The 14,623-nt window shown below is 36.2% G+C and overlaps 8 protein-coding genes across 8 annotated transcripts; 2 read left to right on the plus strand and 6 right to left on the minus strand.

The window, feature by feature from the left end:
* Nucleotides 1-1,283: 1,283 nt before the first annotated feature.
* EIN_228350 (hypothetical protein) lies at nucleotides 1,284-2,781 on the plus strand (the record flags this gene model as incomplete). Its single annotated transcript, XM_004255095.1, has 2 exons — nucleotides 1,284-1,322; nucleotides 1,363-2,781. The coding sequence occupies 2 exons, from the start codon at nucleotides 1,284-1,286 to the stop codon at nucleotides 2,779-2,781; spliced, it is 1,458 nt and encodes a 485-aa protein (XP_004255143.1).
* A 247-nt stretch (nucleotides 2,782-3,028) lies between these two features.
* EIN_228360 (glucosamine--fructose-6-phosphate aminotransferase, putative) lies at nucleotides 3,029-4,897 on the minus strand (the record flags this gene model as incomplete). The annotated part of the gene is made up of 1 exon (XM_004255096.1): nucleotides 3,029-4,897. One exon carries the CDS (start codon nucleotides 4,895-4,897, stop codon nucleotides 3,029-3,031), a length of 1,869 nt encoding a protein of 622 aa, XP_004255144.1.
* A 514-nt stretch (nucleotides 4,898-5,411) lies between these two features.
* EIN_228370 (hypothetical protein) lies at nucleotides 5,412-6,401 on the minus strand (the record flags this gene model as incomplete). Its single annotated transcript, XM_004255097.1, has 1 exon — nucleotides 5,412-6,401. One exon carries the CDS (start codon nucleotides 6,399-6,401, stop codon nucleotides 5,412-5,414), a length of 990 nt encoding a protein of 329 aa, XP_004255145.1.
* A 392-nt stretch (nucleotides 6,402-6,793) lies between these two features.
* EIN_228380 (hypothetical protein) lies at nucleotides 6,794-7,362 on the minus strand (the record flags this gene model as incomplete). The annotated part of the gene is made up of 2 exons (XM_004255098.1): nucleotides 6,794-7,018; nucleotides 7,081-7,362. 2 exons carry the CDS (start codon nucleotides 7,360-7,362, stop codon nucleotides 6,794-6,796), a joined length of 507 nt encoding a protein of 168 aa, XP_004255146.1.
* A 289-nt stretch (nucleotides 7,363-7,651) lies between these two features.
* On the minus strand, nucleotides 7,652-10,165 carry EIN_228390 (hypothetical protein; the record flags this gene model as incomplete). Its single annotated transcript, XM_004255099.1, has 1 exon — nucleotides 7,652-10,165. The coding sequence occupies one exon, from the start codon at nucleotides 10,163-10,165 to the stop codon at nucleotides 7,652-7,654; it is 2,514 nt and encodes an 837-aa protein (XP_004255147.1).
* A 246-nt stretch (nucleotides 10,166-10,411) lies between these two features.
* EIN_228400 (importin-4, putative) lies at nucleotides 10,412-13,600 on the minus strand (the record flags this gene model as incomplete). Its single annotated transcript, XM_004255100.1, has 1 exon — nucleotides 10,412-13,600. The coding sequence occupies one exon, from the start codon at nucleotides 13,598-13,600 to the stop codon at nucleotides 10,412-10,414; it is 3,189 nt and encodes a 1,062-aa protein (XP_004255148.1).
* Nucleotides 13,601-13,825: 225 nt separating this feature from the next.
* On the minus strand, nucleotides 13,826-14,536 carry EIN_228410 (hypothetical protein; the record flags this gene model as incomplete). Its single annotated transcript, XM_004255101.1, has 2 exons — nucleotides 13,826-14,077; nucleotides 14,249-14,536. The coding sequence occupies 2 exons, from the start codon at nucleotides 14,534-14,536 to the stop codon at nucleotides 13,826-13,828; spliced, it is 540 nt and encodes a 179-aa protein (XP_004255149.1).
* A 44-nt stretch (nucleotides 14,537-14,580) lies between these two features.
* Nucleotides 14,581-14,621, plus strand: EIN_228420 (Hypothetical protein; the record flags this gene model as incomplete). The annotated part of the gene is made up of 1 exon (XM_004255102.1): nucleotides 14,581-14,621. A coding segment is annotated over one exon (41 nt), but the record flags the coding sequence as incomplete, so codon positions are not given.
* Between the last annotated feature and the right edge of the window lie 2 nt (nucleotides 14,622-14,623).

Here is a 14,623-nt window from a genome sequence, read left to right on the forward strand (position 1 = left end):
ATAATTAATATATCTTAGTTAAGAAATAAAATTGTTTGAATCATATCCTTTAATAAAGTAATTGTATAAATGATGTAACAAACTAAATAGTAGTCATTATCATGCAATTTATAAGTTTAGTAATGTTATATACAAGTTTCACGAACGATATACAAGATTAAGTTTCTCATGTTTGTGATAATTTCAAAATAATTAATCAATATATGAATTGAGTTAATGATTGAATGTAAATAAATTATGTGTTATGATAATTTTGTATAACGATTAATTAAGACAAAATAATATTATTGTGTCAAAATGAATATTTCAACATCTTAAACAAATAAACAGATTAAATATCTAAAAATAAAATGGCAGGTTTAAAAACAAAGAAAGAAGCAACAAATTACAAAAATAAAGTCTTTTCGTCTTTCAACACTCAAAGTTTTTTGAATATGTCACAACTTATCTTCTCAAAAGAGATAATTCCAAAGGTATCAATTGAAATACCTCAAATTCACAGTCCAATAATTATTATTTTTGTTACTTTTATTAGCCAACAATATAATTGAATTATCAAGGAATTAGTAAAACAAAAAAAAAGTTGTTTTGTTTTCTTCAAAATTTACTTGTCATTATCAAATTAAACCAAAACGCGCAAACTTTTTTGGTGAGTTGAGTATTTATCTGTCTTTCCAAAAAAATGACAATTACAGATATAATATCTAAACAAATAATTAAAAGCATAAATTATTTTTAATAATTATTTAAATTTGATAATTAAAGTTTAAGAAAACAGTAATTAAGCTATTTATTTGTATTTCTCTATAGATTTTTGTAAAACACAAAATTTATATAAAGTACAAATTATTATTTATTTTTTGTTTACACTTATTCACCTAAACTATTTTTTTCGAGTTTCTCCCGTTTATTTATTTGTAACTGAAGTAAATATTTTTATTGTTTTTATTGTTTTTTTATTGTAAACAAAATACAAAAAATACCATCAATATGAAATTATCAATTTCACTATTCAACCAAAATCCAAAGTTTAGTTTTTTTCTTTGTTGATTTGAGTTTTCTCAAAACGAAACAAACTCAAAGCCATTTTTTGAGTTTGTTTACCTTCCACAAGATTACGTTTGTAGTAAGTAATTAATTTTGAATTGGACAATTGATAAAAAACAAGAAGAAATTTAATTTGGTGAGTGGAAATGGTGGAAATGTACAAATTAAAAAGTCTTGATAAAGTAATAAATATTTTTGATTATATAAAGAGGGGAACTCTCAATTAGTACATCCGGATGGAGTTATTAAGCATATTCGTTTCCACATTCAATTCAGTTTGTTCTATTTGTCGTTCGCGACTGTTCTCACTGAAAGATATTCAAATTAGCTTTTGTTGTCTTTGCTGGGTATATAGCAACCAGAACAGCAGGGTTTTCTTCTGATGCAAGGAAAGTCTTTTCAACGGTAATCTTCCAGTTCTTAATACCCGCACTCGTTTTGAGTCAAACTGCAACAAGTGTCGACAGAATTAATACATTAATAGATTGGTGGTATCTTCCACTCTGTGCAATTATGATCAATGTTATTAACTTTTCCTGTACTTATGCTATCTCTCGTATATTCAGACTTGAACAAAATGTGAGAAGGGTTTTTGTCTACTCAGTTGCGTTTGGAAACATGATGTACATACCTCTTGCTCTAGTTGATAGTATGACTTCAGAATCATCGATTTTTGGAGAAAATGCCAATGAAAGGGGAGGTGCTTACATCTGCACATTCATTTTGATGTCCACTCTTATTTATTGGGTATTTGGGTATTCATACATTCAAAAAAACCAAAGTGATGATGAGAATGTATTGGATTCAATGAAAACAGATGAGAAAGGTGTAGAAATGAAGAGTGAAATGACTAGAATTGTTATTAGTGGAGACCCAACTCCTTTACTTGTAACCACAAACATTTCAAATTCAGCAAATTCAACAACAAGCTTTGACATTTCAAGTGAGGACGATGTCGACCAAAAGAGAGTTGAAGAAGAACCTTTAATTTCACAAAAGGACGAGCAAAAAGAAATGAAATTACCAACAAAAAATGTGTGTGTTGTCAACGAGAAACCAACACCAAACTCATCAATAAGTACGCAACCCACAAAAGACTTGAACGAGAAAGAAAAGATGATTAGTATTAACAACTTAAAAAAGGTTTTAAAATTTGTTACAATTCCTTTCCTTTGGATATCAAAGATGTACACTGACAAAGTTCCTTTAGTAGTCCGACGTGGAATCAATAACTTGTGCACGCCTCCCACACTTGCAACACTCTTTGGGATTGTGTTGGTTGTGCTCTATCCAGTTAGAGATTTTATCTTTGTTAATGGACCCATTTCTATAGTTGGGAGGTCAATCAAATATCTTGGAGGTGCAGCTGTGGTCTGTGCTCTGTTTGTCCTTGGAGGAAATTTGTCTTCTGGGCCAAAAGCAGGGAATATCAAGTGGTATGTGATTGTCATCGGTCTTTTTGTGAGAATGGTTATTGTGCCAGCTCTGTGTATTGGAATCAATTTTGGGATGTGGTACTTTAAAATGATACCATCAGACCCACTCTTCTTCTTTGTTGTTTGTGTGGAATCTATGACCCCGCCTGCACTCAACAGTACCATTGTTATGAATATTGTCTACCCAAAAGGAAATTCTGAATGTTCTTCTTTACTTTTCTGGGCCTATTTGTTTTCGACTATAACTCTCTCTTTGTGGATGGTTGTGACACTTTCGTTGATTACTTTCATGGCTTGAAATTATTTACAAATTATCAATAATTGAATTATTTATAGTTTATTTTTCTATTCACATTTGAAAGAATTAAAAACATTAAATACTATTATTTATTAATAAAATAAACAATCTATAGTTATTAGATTTAAATGATACAATAAATTATTGAAAGGTAAAAAACAAAAATGAATTATCACAAAAAAATAATAGTATTTTATACTATAAATGTTAATACAGTATCATCAGAAAGAAAACATCTAAAAACCAATTAATCCACGGTCACAGCCTTAGCCAAGTTTCTGGGCTTGTCTGGGTTAATTCCTTTAGCCACAGAAAGCTCATAAGCAAGGATCTGGAGTGGCACAACAGCCACAAGCGCAGTAAGTATTCCAGCATTACAAATGACAATGGTTTCATCAGCAACTTTGCCCAAGTCCTCTCGATCGGTTATAACAACCAAATATGCACCTCTTGCCTTGATCTCTTCCGCGGCGACTTTCATCAACCCCGCGTTTTCATCGTCGAGAATTATTAAAACCACAGGAAGGTCTTTTTCTATCAAAGCAAATGGCCCATGTTTCAAAGCTCCTCCAGAGTATCCCTCTGAGTGTATGTAGCTGATCTCCTTAATCTTCAAGGCACCTTCCTTCGCGACACTTTCTGCTAACCCTTTTCCCAAAATGAACATCGATTTCACGTCAGAAAGAATCATTCTTTTCGCAATTTTCTGCAACTTTGCGCGAGTTGAAAGCGCCATCCCCATACACGTTGGGATCCTCTGGAGACTTGTAATCAGTGCTTCTCTTACTGAGGATGCCTTCCGATGTTGTGAGAACCAAACAGCGATTAGGCACAAACAAATGACTTGCGATGAAAACGACTTTGTTGAAGCTACTGAGTTTTCGCGACCAGCGTTCACATAGACACCACACATCGTCGTTCGAGCAATGAGCGAACCAACAGCATTAATAACAGAGAACGTTGGGATGTCAACAGACTGTGCCAACTGGACGGCTCTGTGTACGTCCTTTGTCTCACCAGACTGACTCACAACTAACAACCCCCCATCATCCGGCAAACAGTCAATTGTCAACTCGGCACTATCGATCACTTGCACTGTGGTGAATGCGCGCAACTTGCGCATGACAGCTGCACCAAACATACTCGCATACAAACTCGTACCACATCCCGAAATCACCAAATTCTTGATTGGAAGTAACTCGTCGACCTTACTCTCTAACCCACCCAACTTCACTTCTTTCATACTCACAAATCGCCCACCATAATTCATGGCCGCAGAAGCTGCAATTGGTTGTTCAGTTATTTCTTTGATGCACCAATGAGGGAACGGTGCTGGCGAAAGCGCGATGTTGTCTTCTGGATGTATTTCGACTCTTGACAAATCGATTGGCTTTGAAACGTCGATCACTGCGATTTCCATGTCTTTCATTGAAATGAATTCCCGAGTGTACCGAGCAAATGCCGCCGGTTCAGAAGCGACAAAACGGCTTTTCTCTGCGACACCAATGAGAAGCGGAGAACCGTTTTTCATGGCATAGATACACGACGGATTGTCGACAGATATCAATACAACTCCCCAAGTACCCACCATCTTTTGTTCGGCTTTTTTCATAGCTCCAATGACCGTTTCTCCTTCATCCAAAAACGATCCAATGAGTTGGACTATCACCTCGGTGTCTGTCTCAGAAACAAATTTAATTCCCTTTGCTATCAACTCGGCTTTGATTTCGCTGTAATTCTGAATGACACCGTTGTGCACTAATGCAATTCTCCTCTTTTGATCGACATGTGGGTGTGCATTTGTGTCTGTTTTACCACCATGTGTTGCCCAACGAGTGTGTGCAATACCACATGTGTTAGTACCGTGCTCCGCTAGGTGTCCTTCAAGTATCTTGAGGGAGTCACTGGTGCTTCCGACAGACGCGTACTTTGTGACAGTGAGGTGCTTCATTTTGTCAATTGACGCAATTCCTGCTGAATCATATCCTCTGTTTTGAAGAATCATCAAACCTTCATATAAATAATGAGCACATGCGTCTTGTCCAATGTACCCAACTATACCACACTTCTTCGATGGTGATGTTCGTTTCTTTATGTTGTATTGGATGGCTTCCATTCGATTTCTTTGAATTTCACAGTTCACATTTTATGCACCAAAAAAAGTCATAACGTGTTCCTCTAAGATTCCTCTCAAAAAAAGAGATTTGTTCATTCAAACTTATTTACATTCTTTTGTATTTTATTTAAATTTTACTCTACTGAGTCTCGTCTTTTCGGGTCATTTAAAAAGGTGACATTTTTAGTAAAACTTTTTTCTTCCTCTTTTCAGTGGTTTTGTTATTTGTTTCAGTTTCCCGATTATTTTGGCATTTTTAAAGTATTTTTTCAAGTAATTCAAAAAAGTCATTAATAAAACTTTTCTTGTAATTATTAAAAAAAAATACCAAAAAAATTAAATATTTTAGTATTTATTAATATACTATTATATAATAATTAAATTATTATATTATATTGTGTATTACTAAAATGTAATATAATAGTATTATACATTAGGTATTATTGAAATCAAGAAAACAAATTTCATTATTAATAGCTCTATTTATTATAAGCAATCAAAGCATAAATACATTTCAATTCATCCCGATACTGTCCACCTGCTTGATGACTCTTTTTATCACATGCGCGACACACTTCACAGCACTTTGTGGCTCAGAACAACACGAACTTTGATCTCTTGAAGAGATGATAGACGTTTTATAGTTGTTGAATAACAATGACGCTGCAGGTGATTGTGTAGACTGACGGAATATAGGCACTCCCTCTGTTTCCCCAGCATCTAGTATAACATCATTCATCTCTTTGTTCGTTTTAAATCTGCGAGAAGACTCCGCCAAATTCAAAACTTCTCCCACAGAGTCCACCACGATGAAGTATTTCCCTTCCCCAATTGTAACATTTTCTAAGAAGTAACTGAAAAACTCGTGTGTGTAATAGCAGTTTGTCACGAAGAGATTAACCTCTGTGGTGATCAGCTCGATGCCTTTTAATTCACTTTTCAACTCCTCGATAAGTTCAAGACTTTGCGGCTTTCCAAACTCTAACTTCCTGAACTTACTATGCAACACTCCCGCAACAATTCCCAATACACAGTAAATTGCACTGATCACATAAAACGATATATAGTGCCCCGCAACAAAACACATGGTGTAGCAGACCCACTGAATAATGGACAGAACAAGAAACACACATTGAGCCGACAAACTGCAGATGAAGTACTTTGTGTTGTCATTAGCGTCGATATCATTATGTAGTATAACAGTGATTTTAGTCTTTGGTGGGTCAACACTCATAATTTTTGAAGACATATCGGTGTTTGGAATTGTCGGCACCAAGAAGTAAAACCTCGACAGATGGTGTCTGAAAAAGAACACCAACATGACAAGAACAGAAAACATACACATCAAAAATGGTGACAAAAGGCCCAATGTAAATTGTGTTACACATATGTACGCTAACACTTTGAAGGGGTGTTTCAGTAACGACGGACATGTGTCGTATGTGTGAATACTCACTTGATTCGAAAATGACTGAAGAAGACTTGCTTCTCTCAACACAGACATTTCGATCATTTTGAAGTTAAAGACTTCACTTTTCAATGTCAAGATGACGTGAGTGTTCTATTGCTAATCTCTTTCGTTTTTGAGTCTCTGGCTTTATAGTTTGAGTTTACTATCTTATTTCCAAATAATAAACAAACTATCATATTAACCATATTTATATCGGAATAATAATAGAAGTGAATGACAATAGTGATTGAAATATATACCGCTATCGTGACAATTTCAATAATAATAACACTTTAAAGTAAACATAACCATAATTATAGAATTTGTCCAATAAGGTCAGTTGAGACAAAACATTTGAAATGCAAAAAATTTGGAGGTTTGTATAAATAATGAGATGTGTTTTGAGATGACCGTTTTGTATACAAAAAAACAGATTGCACACTCATTTATTTGCTGTCTAAGAAACCGCCTTTGTTGATGTTAGTATATTTAATTTTGACATCGTTAGTCAAAAGGTTATAGCTTCTGATTTGCTCGATAAGTTTTTTCATGACCTCCTCTTCACAACTTCTCGATAGGAAAATGGTGACCTTGTAGTCTGCTCTGCAAGAGAACAAAACACCACGAATTTGCTCGGTGTATGTCATTGACTCTCCAAGGCAGGCAAGTAGCTATTTGTTACTATTAATTGATGTTTTTTTATTATTACTAAACCATTTTAATACTAACAAACGATGTTGAGCCACGCGTTGTTAAACACCTCTTTGTTGGACGTTGGAAATTGGAACACGATTTTTCTGTAGTTGTCCGCAATTTTGCTCTCTCCTTTTAAGAAGTATAAATCCGTCCCCGTCTTCATCTCAGTGAAGTCTCCCATGGCTTCATAACATCCCCAAAAGTCTTCGACACTAGTTATTGTAACTAAAAGCTCGCCCACACTCACTGTCGAACTACTTGATGTATTTGACTCTGTCGACACCTGCCACTTCTCGTCGAGCAAATGGATTTCGTCCATCTTCCCTGAAACTTTTCGAGTTCTTTTGTATTTTCTTTGCAAATGAAAAAGGGTTTCCTTTTTTCAAGAAGGTCTTTGAAGTTTGAACAATTATATATGGCACATTTTATCCGGACATTTCCGGGGTATCCATACTTGACAATTTTCCAATTAAAATATTTGGAGAATACTCTTATTAGAACAAGAGTCGTAAGAAAAAAATACTGTTTATTATAAATAGAATAAGTTGGATATTTATTTTTAATTATATATAAATATATACTACGAACTTATTAATTGTAAACTCAATTCACTTTTTTTTATTCATTAACTGTATGCTCTTCTTAACTTCAAGAGTCTTCTTTTCTTTGCAATTCACCCAAACCCTGTTTAATACACGACTTACAATATCAGGATGTGTTATGCTAATGAATAACTCCCCAATTTTCATTGTTTTCTCTTCGTTACCTTCGACAACTTCGTCTTCAGATCCACTTGCAATGACTAATGCAGAGTGATAGACCACCTCAACTATATCTTCATTTTTGCTCACCAAATGGTTGAGATTTTTAGAGTTTTTTCCAAGCAAATTTAATACAGTTCTTGGAGATACAGAGCTCAATATTTGATTCAACGCAATGACTAATAAAAAGAGTGGACTCTTTACCTTGCCTACAATAGAAATGGCTTCTTCTTTCGTCTGCAAAGCTTTGTCGATTATGACGGATAAGTCAATGTATTTTTTAATAAACAAACACCCCAACAATTTCCCAAATAACTCGAGCCCCCCACGTTCTTTCATTTGGAATGCTTTCATCGTGTTAATGACATCGTTCCACGACTTTCCAATTTTTTTGATGAAGTCGGCGCTCAGTAGTACCTTCTCCAAGTCTTCGGAATATCCATTATCCATCACGTCCATGACACCTTCTATTATCAATCCAATATCACTCGCACTCTTCTTAGCTACTTCCTCAATAAATTTAGCACTCGTGATTTCCCCTTTCTTAATCTGGTCGACTACATTGACAACATTCACATGTGGACTTTCAATCTTCGCCAAGGGTTTGCCTTCAATCACCTCGAGTGATGTGTCCAATAGCACTTTCTCCATGAATGTCAAACCCTCCCGCTTCAGCATTTCTTTAATAAGATTTTTGACCTTTTCAAGTCCAACTCCGTCCTTCACCAATTGGTCGTGTGTTTCGTTGACCATTGTTTTAAACGCTTTTATCGGAAGTGTTCCTTTCACTTTACTGAGAACATCAAAGCACTGTAACACCAGATCGGGAATAACAGTCTTCTCAGTATATAAATAACTCACAAGATATACTGTGCCCAAATATTCAAAGACCTCATTGTTGTTCTTCTCCTCTCGTTGGACTCTTTGTTCCGGTGTTTCTCCTTGGACTTCAAGTTGTGGCACGGGCGGGTTATTAAATTGGTGTTCTGCCTTGTCGAGGAGAATAACAATCATGTCACTCGAGAATGCAACCTTTTGTGGGTCTCTCTGCATCAAACTACGAATGTATATAAAGAACTGGACATACAGTTTGACATACTTCCTCTCATTAATAGCATTATTAAACAATATCGACAACATCGTTTCTAAGTCTTCGCGAGTTCTAATTTGTAGAACCATCATGTCTGCAACGGTAACTAAAGTCTTGTCGGTAAGTTGGTTGAACGCTTGGCGATAAATAGCCGTCTTACGGTCGATGAAAAAGTTCTTATTTTTCTTACATTGGTCCTCTTCTTTTCGCGCAAAACGTTCAAAGACCCCAACCATCGCATTTTTGATTTGTAAATTTGGTATTTGTAACCCTTTCATCTCTTCAATACCATACCGCATATGGAGTGGATGTGGCGTGACTGATTTCGTCGTCATTGGCAATATACATCCCACTTGTGTTTCGTCTTCATCCTTTTCTTGTTGTGTATCAGTTGTTTCGGCGACCTCAAGAGGCTCTTGAGTGGGTTGTGGAGGGATCAGTTGTGGTTGAACTGGTGTTTGAACTTCTTCGTCGTGTGATTCACTCGACTCGGTGACAGACGTTGTTGCACTTTTCTTGTGTTTTTTGTGTGTCTTTGTTTTTGCCGGGGTTGAACTCTTCTTTGCTTTCTTCTTCGAACTTTTTGTCGACTGCCATTCATCGACTTGTGGGGGAATTTGTGATTCTTGAACTTCGTTGTTAAGCGTTTCCTTCTCATTATTTGGTTCTTCCATAGGTACCTTTTCGACTGTTTCTTGGGTTTTGACGGTTTCATCCGTTTCAATTGATTCTTTCTCTTCATTTTGTTTTGAGTCTGAGGTATTTGAAATGGGTGTAGTGTCAACTGCACTAACATCGACTGGAGACTCATCCAGAACAGTATCATGTTCTTTAGATATCTTGCTTCTTTTCTGAGTCTTTTTGTTCTTCCGTTTTTGGTTATGTTTTCCCGATTTTCCTGTTTTGGAGTCTTGCCAGTCGTCTTCTATGTTTTCTTGTAAGCTTTCAGTGATTTCGGGTTTAACTCCTTGTTCAGTACGTTCAGGTTTTTCAACGACTTCCTTTGGCTGAATTGGGTTGGGCGACTTTTGTGTGACTTGTGACTTTTTCATCACTGTCGTCTTTAAACCCTTTTTAATACTTCCAGACCGTTGCACGTCAGAACCAACGTTGACAGGAGTAGACGAGTCGATTGGGGTTGTTGGGGAAGAGCCCTCTTCCAACTTGTCCTTCTCTATCATTTTAAGTGGCTTTGGGCGTTCGAGGCCGTGTGTTTGTTGTTGCCGAGTGTTGCGAGTTTTCGGAGTCTGTTTGTGGACAGACCCAGACATTTTCAAGCTAAGTTAAAAGAGTTCTTTTCAAACCCAAAAAACCTTTGTTTTTCTCGTATGAGACCAATTTTTTCTTTTTGAAAATAATATTTTATAACTACATTGTATTATACTAATCTTATTAATTATTATACTATTTCCTTTTTTATTAAAATATATTACTTCTTTGAATAAAATATATATAATATATTTATAGTATATCTAGTTATATTTGAAAACCCAAAATACATAGCCAATCAACGGAAATTACATAGTGAGCTGTTGCAAGAAAGACACAGTGGCCGGGTATATACCGTTCACTGTTATTGCTCTTCTGAATACATCAACCAACATACCCTTTTGTGCATTAAGCTCTGGAACACTTCCGTAGAATTTTGCAAATGTCGAGTAGATATTCATCTCTTCTTCGTGATCACCAACTACTGGCAAAAAAGCAAGGAGTTGTGGAAGGATAGCTTGTGGCAAAAACGGTGACCCTTCCATATTCAATATATTGCAGACGCATGAGACGTAATTGTCAATGAACGCTTTGTTTTTGCAAGTTGGGAGAAGAGACGCTATGATTTGAAGAGCCTGTTGAGAAGCATTAATGGCGATTTGTCTCATAGAGGGTGGGACTACTTTCACCAACATACCAAAACCGTAGACTGCGTTACGGGAGATGTCACTTCCTTTTTTGGTGAAACACTCTAAGAATAGAGAGAAACTTGGTTCGACCAACGTGTCTGGGCACACCTTTACATAATTATAGAAGTCTGCTATAATACCAACACAAGCAGCTTTTGTGACTGAACTGTTTCTCTTCTTAATAATTCCAAGTAGAATTGGGAACAACTGAATAAAGTAATTCACCATCGAAGCGCCAAACATTTTAAACAAGACCATGATTACATCACTTGCTGTGGTGATCAAATCGACTTCAGTCTCGTGTATTTCACTCGCATCCATCCCAGTATTTAATTGTTGACATTGAATACCTTGTGTAAGGATAGATGATATCAATTTAGAGAGTGGGTCTGCACACGACATAACAGCAGCACGACCCAATAAAGTGAACATGTCTATAATTTTGGTGAGTGCCATGACAACCACATCCCTCTCTATCGACATGTCACACACAGACAAATACGTCTTAATAATTTCATTGAAGACAGATACAACACTTTGTGGGTACTGGGCTAAGTTCAAATGGACCTTAGCAGGGCTTTTCTCGTTAATCAAACGAACCACATTCTCCGTAGTATTATTGACACCAAGTGGAATGTATAATCTTTCTTTGGCAAGGGGGACGTACAACACCGACCATAACGCTTCTACGGCAGCTTCAGCCACTTCCTCTCTTTCATCGGAACAATGTCCTTTCAACAAATCGAAGATTTGTTGTGCGTATGGCTCAGTCTCCAATGGTACACATTCAAACATTTTTGCGACTAATGTGAATGATGCAATCTTCTCAATCAACACGCCGCCATATAGAGAGACATGGTCATCATCATCTTCGTCATTTTCCATTACACCATCTTCGTCTTCAGATGAGATTTCTAAGTTGTTCTTCTCTTCAACAACATCATCTTCACAATTAATAGAATTGATCACCCTCTCCATTAGACTTGGGATGAGTGGCGATAACTCAGAGCCATATACTCCAAACAAGTCAACTAAAGCCATGTACGCATACTGTCGAATTTCAAACTCAAATGCATGCTCAATGCCTAACATCTGTTTAATGATAGTAAGTGTGCCATTCAAATAAGGCTTGAATGCGTCTTTCCCAATCGACTTTGCGAGGCATGATAACAACTCGATACCTCTTCCCTTCTGGAGAATATCAATTTCATTCGTCACATTTGTTGCAATCATTGTTTGTGCAATTTGAAGTAATGTCGCTGAATTGGGGACAACTAATTCACTGAAGATGTAAACTATTGAAGACAACGCAGAGACTGCTACATCTCTGACTTCAAATTCCGTTGTAGTTGTCGCACAAGTTAAACAACATGTCAGAATATCAGCAGAAAGTGGTTTCAGGAGTTCAACATCTGCCTTTTCGAGTATTAAATGAATGTCAAAAAACGCAGAGGCTTTAATCTCATTGGAGGGGTCTACTGTGGACCTTAACAAAGGGGGGATAAATTTGTCGGGATTGTCCAACAAGAAATTGACATAAAACGTTCCAAGTTTACCCAGACATACTAAGTCTGCAGACCTCACAGTACTATCGGGGTTTTGTAATTGAGCGATTAAATAAGGCATTAACACCTCTTCACAGCTATCCAACGAAGAGTAACATGAAGAAGACACAGCACCCAATGCTAACAATACCGAACAAGCAACTCCCGTATCATTCACTTGTAACATTGGCAACAGTGTCTGCCAAAAGAGTGGGAAGAAGTCTTGTGAAGGGATCAACTCTGCAAGAACTTCTAAGACTTCCGAAGCAAAGACTCTATGTGGAGACTCTTCATCATTTGGATCCATAGGATTGTACTCAGAAAGAATTTGTAAAATAAGTTGAAGGAATGTTGGGATGAATCCACTAGAAATGCAGTAAGCAAGTTGTGTTGTAACAAAGAAGTTTAAGAAGAACAACGCGCATTGTCGAATTGATGATGACACTGTTTTTGTCTTGGTGATTTCTAAAGCCAAATTTGCGACAGGGGTTGTTATGCGTTGAGTGGCTGCGTCAAACTCTGGAATGTCTGAAAATCCTTTCACCAGATCGTCCATAATCGCCATGATATCTGAAAATTCTTGTTCTTGATCTTTTTGTACCGCTTCTTTAATTGTGTTGAGAATCATTGGCATCAGTTGTTCGTAAGGTGCAAGTTCGCTTGGTGATTGAATATAGTTATGTAAGATGTCCAATATTTTAATTGCGTATATACGGATTTTGAGTGAAGTGTTTGTCGAAAGAGCAGAGCCAACCAATTGGAAAAACCCATTCATCACCTGTGAATTTAAGTTGTTGTCCAAATAGAGGGAAGCGATGTCAGTAATTAAACAGTAAGCCACTTCCTTTTGTAATTCGGAAGTGCTCTGTGCCCATTGCAATACAACTTGAAGGAGATTTTGCCATGTTCCTTTTTGCACAGTGACATTTGCTATCGCACCAATAATCTGGCATGCTGTTAATACAATCACTCTATTTGTCTCTGTGTTGACAATTTGAATCAAAACGTTTTCAATTTGTTGCTGAACATCAGGATTGACTCGTGACCATAATCGGCATATCTTCTTTCTGAGCAACACACCAGCCATTTGTCTAACATCGATGCGCTGATGATTAAGGAAAATTGTCATCAAAGGAGAAACGATTTCAGGGTTTTGCAAGAGAGGTATAATTGCTTCAGTAGCCTTCGATATAATCTCGTTATTTCCAACCAACAAATTGGAAACAATTTGCTCGATGTATTGTGGGGAGATGCCTTGAGTCATGTGTCGTGTTGGACTTTGCAAGTTACCCTTTTTGAATAATCGAAAATAGTATTTATTATTAATTAAATTATAATTGTTATATAGTTCGTATTCTGGAATTGAATAAAAAAAAAGAAAAACCCTATCAGTTTGACGTATTGGTATATAGACATTTATAATGGACGTTTTTAATGTAACGTCAAAACCAACGAACTGATGTTTGAAACACAATTAACATGAAAATAGTTAGGCATCTGTGGTAATAAAAGGCTCTGAGTAAAGGGTTGCTTTGTTTTCTGTTGTGTTGACTGACTTGAGTTCATCGAATGTTTCAACTAATAAAAAGATTAAAACAAGGAAATGGAACAATATAAGGGTGAATGTTTTCTTCAGTGGTATCTCATAAGCGACACCAATAAGACTGTAACACGTTTCATGTGTGGATGTCGCTGCACCACACCCACTGACTTTTAATGTTTTCCACCCACAACAGTTGTTCTATTTATTAGTAAATAAGTGATTACACAAACATTTACTAAATTAAGACTTTGTTTTAAAGTAAACTTGTGTGGATTTAACACAAATTTGTTTGTATCATAATAGTAAAATGCTGTATTTTAAATTATTATAAACTTATTATAAATATAGTACAATGTTATAGAAACAAACCTCATACTCAATGCTGATCATATTGTTGTTTGCGACAGTGTCGAGATAGTCGAATTTGACCGTTGCTACTAACAAATAAGAGACCACTCCAAACACACCAATTGCCACAAAACAATTGAATACAATGAAAATAATCAAAAACAACTTCCCTCGAATAATGAAGACAAACAGGCCAATTAACCCGACGAATATGAGACCTATTCCAGAAACGGCAAGTATCGTCGATAAAACACTTTTGTTCGGGAAATTCTTTGTCGGAGTTTGTGTGGATGCCTGCGCGCGAATCATAAATGCAACATAAATTGAATAACAACCAAGAAGAATCACAAGAAATGCAAAGTAGATTCTTGGTGAAAGCGTTTGTGTTGTCCATTT

This window comes from Entamoeba invadens, assembly GCF_000330505.1.
Source record: "Entamoeba invadens IP1 unplaced genomic scaffold scaff_1105074725849, whole genome shotgun sequence".
Taxonomy (NCBI): domain Eukaryota; phylum Evosea; order Mastigamoebida; family Endamoebidae; genus Entamoeba; species Entamoeba invadens.